The sequence below is a fragment of the Limulus polyphemus genome, unplaced genomic scaffold (genome assembly GCF_000517525.1).
Source record: "Limulus polyphemus unplaced genomic scaffold, Limulus_polyphemus-2.1.2 Scaffold263, whole genome shotgun sequence".
In the NCBI taxonomy this organism is placed as follows: domain Eukaryota; kingdom Metazoa; phylum Arthropoda; class Merostomata; order Xiphosura; family Limulidae; genus Limulus; species Limulus polyphemus.
In genome coordinates, this window is record NW_013665873.1 from 271,969 (window position 1) to 279,906 (window position 7,938).

At 33.9% G+C, this 7,938-nt stretch overlaps 1 protein-coding gene across 1 annotated transcript; it reads left to right on the forward strand.

Annotated features, from left to right (window-relative positions):
- Positions 1 to 4,563: 4,563 nt before the first annotated feature.
- On the forward strand, positions 4,564 to 5,058 carry LOC106456837 (homeobox protein HMX3-A-like). The gene has a single exon (XM_013916205.1). It carries the CDS (start codon positions 4,564 to 4,566, stop codon positions 5,056 to 5,058), a length of 495 nt encoding a protein of 164 aa, XP_013771659.1.
- The last annotated feature ends 2,880 nt before the right edge of the window (positions 5,059 to 7,938 follow it).

Below are 7,938 nucleotides of genomic sequence, written 5' to 3' on the forward strand. Positions count from 1 at the left end.
CTGGCTGAAGAGCATTGTAAGCTGCGAAAGCGCTACCAACTAACTTAACATATGAAAAAATACTGTACTTCGATTTTAATATTTTTGATAAGGGCTAGCTTTAAGATTTAACAAAAATATTTATTAATAGTTTTAGCTTAGGTCAGAGAATGGGACAACCGGCATGGACCAGCAGGTCGAATGTTGTCCCAAAAACATTTATGTCATGTTATAACATTAATCAATGGAATTAAAATTATTACCAATCTTATTTAAGTCATTTACAAATCACATTTAAAGATAACTATTAATAATATAATGTTATTTTAAATAATTATTACTTTATTTGAATTAACCTTACTACGTATGTAAACATGTACATATAACACACACACACACACATATATATATGCTTGTTTTTATTCAGTACAATAAATGTACGTTTGGATAACATTTATAATTTTTTATCGTACCTGTAAATATAATTTTTTCATTGTCATTGTAGGTCGGACGTTGCATCTTGATTAACGTGTCGGGCCTATGGATCGTGGGCTCGCTATTCGAAGTGTAATACCGCTGAATACTAATACTTGATATTTTATCAGTTAGCGATCATAGAAAAAATCAGGTTAAATATGTTTTTAGGACAGGTTCAAAAGGATATTTTGTTAGGATACTATAAAAGTGGGATCGGGGTGATATTTTGTAGTTTGTCTTGACAAAGAGATTACGGGTGATATTTTGTCAAGGTAGTGTGGTAGTTGGGTTAAGAATGATATTTTGTTTAGATACCATGAAACCAGGAATCCAGGTGATATTTTGCTAGGAAACCTTAGCTTAGGATTTAGGAAGAAATATCATTAGAATATTATGAACAGGATTCAGAAAATATCGCTAATGACAACGAAAGTTAGTGTTCTATTGACAAATTGGAATGAAATCACAGTGGATTACATCAATAACCTCATCGACAGCATGTCACGTCACCTTGCGGAGGTTATTAGAGTACAAGGGGGACCAACCAAGTACTGTATGCTTAATATGAACTAATATAAGGTTACAGAAGCTATTTATACTAATATGATGTTATTTTTTGTCATTATGTATGTTTTTGTAAGGTTTTGTTGTGATAGGTGAAATATTGAATTACACCTTTTTCTACAGGTGTCTGATAAAATTATTTGCTGTTCTAATAAATTGTTCATGATGTCCATAGAATCTGTCTCATTATACAAATTGTATATGTGGTCTCAGAGTGATATGTTGTTATGGTAGCTTGACAAAAAAGGGTCAGGTTTAATATTTTTCAGATTGTTCGCGCAAAGCTACACAAAGGACTAATTTTGAACTGATTGAAGGCAGATAGTCAACAGCACCCACATCCAACTTTAAGGCTACTTTAACAGAAGAGAGGGACTTCGATCTTAACTCTTACAATGCACCTACAGTTCCATAGTGCGAAGGGTAAATGTTTTCGGTAACGAAACAAGGACCATTGTTATGATACTAAAACAACTAGATTCAGTGTGATATTTCTTAAAATATCATGACATCACTGTTCAAAGTGTTATGATTCCATGACATCAGTATTGAAGGTACTATGATTCCATAACATAGGGATTCAATGTATTGTTTTGTTATTATACTAAAACAAGTAGATTCAGCGTGATATTTTTTTAAAATACCATGACATCACGGTTCATGGTGTTATGATTTCATGACATCAGAAGTTAAACTGTTATGATCCCGTGACATCAAGATTCAATGTAGTATCTTGTTAAGTTAGCATGACATAAGTGTTCAAAGTGTTATTTTGTTAAGATAATATGACACCAGAATTAAAAGTTTTATTTTGTTAAGCTACAATGATATCAATGTTCAAGGTGTTACTTTGTTAAGATACCATAACATCAAGATTCAAGGTGTTATCTTTTTAGCATACCATCACATGAAGATTCAAGGTGTCATTTTCTTATTATCTCATTACATCAGAATTCAAAGTGGTATTTTGTTAAGCTACCATGACTTCAGGATTCATGGTGTTATTTCGCTATTATTCCATGACATCATTGAACAAAGTGTTATTTGTTAATATACCATGATATCAGCATTCTAGATGTTATTTTATTAAGATACCGTGACATCAGAATTCAAACTGTTATTTTACTAAGGTACAATGACATCGGGATTCAAGGTATTGTCTATTAAGATACCTTAACAAGAAGATTCAAGGTGTTATTTTATTAAGATACCCTAACAACGAGATTCAAGGCGTTAATTTATTTAGACACATTAACAACAAGATTTAGGGTTATATTTTGTTACAATATAGCATAATAACAGGATACAGGATGAGAATTTCAGTAACCATGGTAGCAGAACTTAATCAGATATCTTGAAGAATAAAAAACTCGGGAAAAGTCATTGTATATAAAACTTCCTTCGTGGCTTATCCTCTCTGAAAAAACTAATCAGACTATGTGATTTATATAGTCGAGGTGGATCCTTGAGGGAGATTTTCTGGAGACCTTTGGCACAACTTATCCTGTTTTCACGTCCCTTTACGTTCTTGGCGTCCTGTGTTTCCACAAACAATCAGATATATTATCATTCTTTTTAAAGTTACTGTTAAAGCTCATGTATGTCGAATGTCAAAGGGATTGAAGTTACAAAGCAGAAAATATACAGTAGTAACGTAATTTTTATTACGGTATATAACGCTTTGAACTTGTGAAGTGTTATTCATTGATTTGTATTTTGTGTCACTATAAAACGGATAAGAATTCTGATCAAGTCCCTCTTGTAGGGCCAGAAAAATGTATAGAAAATTGCGGTTTGTTACTTCTGTTATGTAATATCTCACAAACTATGTATATTACCATGTATATTCGGTGTCACTACAGAACTATTAATTGTATTTACCATGTACATTTGGTGTTATTACAAACTATTAATTGTATTTATCATGTACATTTGGTGTTATTACAAAACTATTAATTGTATTTACCATGTGCATTTGGTGTTATTACAAAAACTATTAATTGTATTTACCATGTACATTTGGTGTCACTACAGAACTATTAATTATATTTACCATGTATATCTAGTGTCACTACAGAACTATTAATTGTATTTACCATGTACATTCGGTGTCACTACAGAACTATTAATTGTATTTACCATGTACATTTGGTGTTATTACAAAACTATTAATTGTATTTATCATGTAAATTTGGTGTTATTACAAAACTATTAATTGTATTTACCATGTACATTTGGTGTTATTACAAAAATATTAATTGTATTTACCATGTACATTTGGTGTTATTACAAAAACTATTAATTGTATTTACCATGTGCATTCGGTGTTATTACAAAAGTGAGTGAAGTTTTTCAAAATATGTTCAAATAAAAGCTGTTTATTTAAGATGTTATTAAAGATGTTTTAATGTCATTCAAAGGCACATTAACTGTTTTTGATAGATGTGGTACTCACGAGAATCAGTTTGCTAAAGATTTAAAGGTAAAAATTAAAGAGCGTTAGACTAATGTCGAACTTATTAATCTCATTTGTACACTATTGGAGTTCAGCGCACGTTCAGTGCACGGGGAAGATACACTGGTTCCGGGAGGTGACACTGGGTCTAAATATTAATATCTGACTCACCCTCTGTGTAATTCCCTGGGTTGCTAAGGGTGGATGTCGAGCTGCTCGCCCATTATAAGAGACACACAAAGGTTTATGTAATGTAGTGGTTTAGATAGGGCTTACATGTTTATGTATTATGAAGCGATAAGTTATACCATTCCTTTTTTCTCCTGTCATTTAATTTTACTCTATTATACATATACTATATAATAAAAATTGCAAAGTGTTTAGAATTGTTCTTGAACTGTAATTTGAATTTTACACTTCTGATGATGTTTAGCCGTCTGAAACATGTAAGGTCAACTTGTTTTATGTATCTTGACACAATACTTGTATTAAACTTCTTTGTTCATGGTAATTGAGTTGTGTGTAAGCAATAGTAGTATAAACTTCCACTGGCTTTGAGTTGTATGTAAACAATACTAGTGTAAACTTCCACTGGCTTTGAGTTGTATGTGAACAATACTAGCGTAAACTTCCACTATCTTTGAGTTGTATGTGAACAATACTAGTATAAACTTCCACTGGTTTTGGATTGTGTGTGAAAATACTAATGTAAATTTCCATTAGCTTTGAGTTGTGTGTGAACAATAGCAGTATAAATTTCCACTAGCTTTGAGTTGTGTGTAAACAATAGTAGTATAAACTTCCATTGGCTTTATTTTATCCAAGGTATGAGAGTTTCTTGATAAAAATGTCTGCTTTTTGTTTTTAAGTTTACACTGTTGACACCAGGAAGGCTGTAAACCAAATCTATATTTGAAAGATTTGGAATAATACCTGGAATACGAGTGAAGCTAAGCTGATTTGATTTTAATGTAAGTAGTTGTGTTCTGTCTCTCTAATCAGGACATAAATCTTTTTTGTCTTTAGGAAAGAGAGACAACCAGTCTATCACTAATTCGTCACATCTACTCAACACAACTAACGAATTTATGGTTCCCGAAGTTTCGACCAATTTACAGTCGAAACGGTCCGCGCTTCTACGCACAGCAGACGCTGGCAGTCGGGAGGAGGAAGTTGACGAGATGGCCGTAAGCAGCGGGTCGCAGTATGAGAAAAGCCGAAGAAAGAAGAAAACAAGGACGGTGTTCACACGAAGCCAGGTGTTCCAGCTGGAATCGACATTTGATTTGAAGAGGTATCTTTCCAGTTCTGAGAGGGCAGGTCTAGCGGCAGGTCTTCATCTCACGGAGACGCAGGTGAAGATTTGGTTTCAGAATCGCCGGAACAAGTGGAAGCGGCAGGTGGCTGCAGAGTTGGATGCCACCAATATCGCACGGGCCGCCACAACTGCTCAAAGAATTGTTCGGGTTCCGATTTTGTACCATGAAAACGGCACGTGTGTCAACAGTTCTCGCGCTGCACCGGTAGGCCTAAACACGTGTTCTCTGTGTTTCCACCCCTCCTTGTCGTCGCTGGTGTCGTAAGATGAACAAAATGACACGTGATGATCAACAATAGATGAAAGTTTGAAATTTCATTGTATAGTGTATATTATCTGTACGAAATTGCGAGAACATTAATTTCAAAATTAACAAGTCACTCGTTGGTACTCACGAAAAACGTGTAGTTTTCACACATCGCTAAGTCGGAGGTTTATCATTCAGTTTTTGATTTTCACGTTGACTTGAGTAGTATTTCATGTAAGAGGCAGGCTTAATTCAATAAAAATGTATGTAGTAATAAATGTAAGAAAAACATGACGTAAGACTATGTTTTTAGAACATAAGACGTATGTTGTTATGTAATAGGCGAGTAAAATAACCAAATAATGATGTTTACCAAACCCAGATCTTATTGTACTTACCCACGAACCTACAACATCATATAGTTGTGTTATCGACTAAGAAAAGCGTAAAAGCACGTATATATAGAGGTTGTTTGGTGTAATGGCTTCTCCTTCATGTTCTTGATCACGATTCTGACAAGTGAAGAGTTGAACTTTTTTTAGCTGTAAAAGTTTGCTTTCAAATTGGTCGTAAATGGGTTTGTATTAAAACACTGTGCTTTTGGTACAAATATAACAGGATAGAAACATTAAACGGTACTTTCTAGAAGCGCTGTAAGGAGTAATATGAATTTTAATGTGTATAATATTTATTTAGATGTATCCAAGTAAATTACATAGTATGAAGTGTTGGCGTCCAAGTATGATATTAGTGAACGCGTCCCAAGTAGCTCAGCTATAAGTCTGTAGGCTTATAATGCTAAAAAATGTGTTTCAATACCCGTGGTCGGCACAGCACAGATAGCCGATTAAGTATTTTTGTACTTAACAATAGATAAATAAGTAAACACTTGTTAAGATAATATAATCTTTATACTTATAAAACAGCAGTGTCCATGTGTCCGTGGAAATGGTTGATTGGCCTATTAGTGATCCTTGGTTGTCTTGGTTTGGAGATCTGGAGTTTTCAAGTTAAGGAGATTTTAGTTTTGGTAGAATAAATATTTTTAAAGTTAAAAAGAATTACCTGTAAAATTCTCCCAACTGTAAGAAAGGAGCATGTGATTGGTCTAAAACCATGCCCAAGGTTTCATTAATTACTTCACCAGCCAGAAATAGTTGGAATGGAGTGTTTGTGGAATCAATGAGCGAGGAGTTTAAAAAAAAGATACTACTTATGAGGAACCTGTTAGCAGGAGAGAAGGCTGTCACCAAGGTCTCGCTTTAAATATTGATGCCAAGTAGTATATACTGCTTTACCTCCACAGTTCTCCATATGTTTGGATTATTATGGTCTTCTGGCAAGCACTTATCGCCACATATGAGACAGTTCACGATAAAATCAGAGGCCGAGTACTGATATTGTCTTTTTAAAGTTGGTGGCTCCCTAACATCTAGTACGTTACATGTAATATGAGACGCATATATTGTGAAATTTTGTTGTCAGTTTGAAATCTTTTCCTGATTATTCTTGCAGATCTAAGTGAAGGATGTATTTCCGCTCAATGCTACATACAATGATTTTCCTTATCCTTGTTTTTCCACCAGTGATATATGGCAAGTCTTCTGACATTTAAAGAAGCAACTAGGTGATGTTTCTGTCATATTGAAGCATTAACAAAGGCGAGTATTATACTCATTTTAGCATCAGACGCCACTGCAAGCAATGTAATATACCCGCTAAATTCGCTTTTTCGCTGTGACTTTGTGATTGTATTTAGTCTCCCTAGTCGAACCTTCGAGAAGACACCTAAATAAATCAAACAGGCGTCTTCGCTCTAGTACACAAGATCTATTTGCGTTTAAGAAGAAAATGCTCTACCACAGTAGGTGGGCACCCATCAGGATCTTGAAGAGGACCTAATGGAGGACTCTTGTTCGCGAAAAACCTTATTAGTACGAACTTTTACGCTTTGTTCTATTTTCAGGGTCTGAAAACGGCTAGTCATAAAACTGCTCGTTTCTAAATAATACCATAATAAGGTTGTTCTTCTGCAAGTAACACCATAAGTAGAATACTCGTCTCCAAGTAATATCCTAAGAAAAGTGTGGACTTGCAAGTAACATGATCAGAAAACTTCTCGTTTCCAAGCAAAATACCATAAAGAAATTGTTCGTCTCAAAGAAACTATGAGGAAATTGTTTTTTTCTTATATCTAACTCTACGTAATAAAAATTAAATTCTAATTAAAACAACAGGAAAGCAAATAAGAAAGTAATCCAAACGTTTGTAGTGCCACCTACTAGCTCAAACAGAAAAGTTTTAGATGAATCAAAGCTTAAATTCATAAACTTTTACCATTCTTCTAAGGCTGCCAAAAATGATTCAATCTGTGTAGAGATTATATTTAATTTTCGAAATTAAAAATGTAGGATCCGTAATCCATATATGGTACACAGAAAATATTCTGTTAGCACCGTTAGATAAAGCTTATTATTGCAGGCCCTGTACGTTTACATTTATTTATTCACTGAGAAACTGAACGCTTTATTTTGAAGTTTGTAACATGTTTTCCTAGATTAACAGCAGCTGCTGATTAATATGGTAGTTTGTATTTCAATAATGTAATGATTATTAGGTATTTGAATGAAGATATCGACATTTTAATGTAACAAAGTACAAAGTTAACTTTATGTTTGACTTGACGTAGGTTTTAGGGAAAATTATGAAACTAAATGAAAAAATGTTGAAAATAGAAATTTTTTTAAATTTTGTTATTTAATTTCGCGGAAAGCTACACGAAGGCTATCTGCGCTAGCCGTCCCTAATTTAGCAGTGTAAGACTAGGAGGGAAGGCAGCTAGTCATCACCACCCACCGCCAACTGTTGGGCTACTCTTTACCAACAAATAGTGGGATT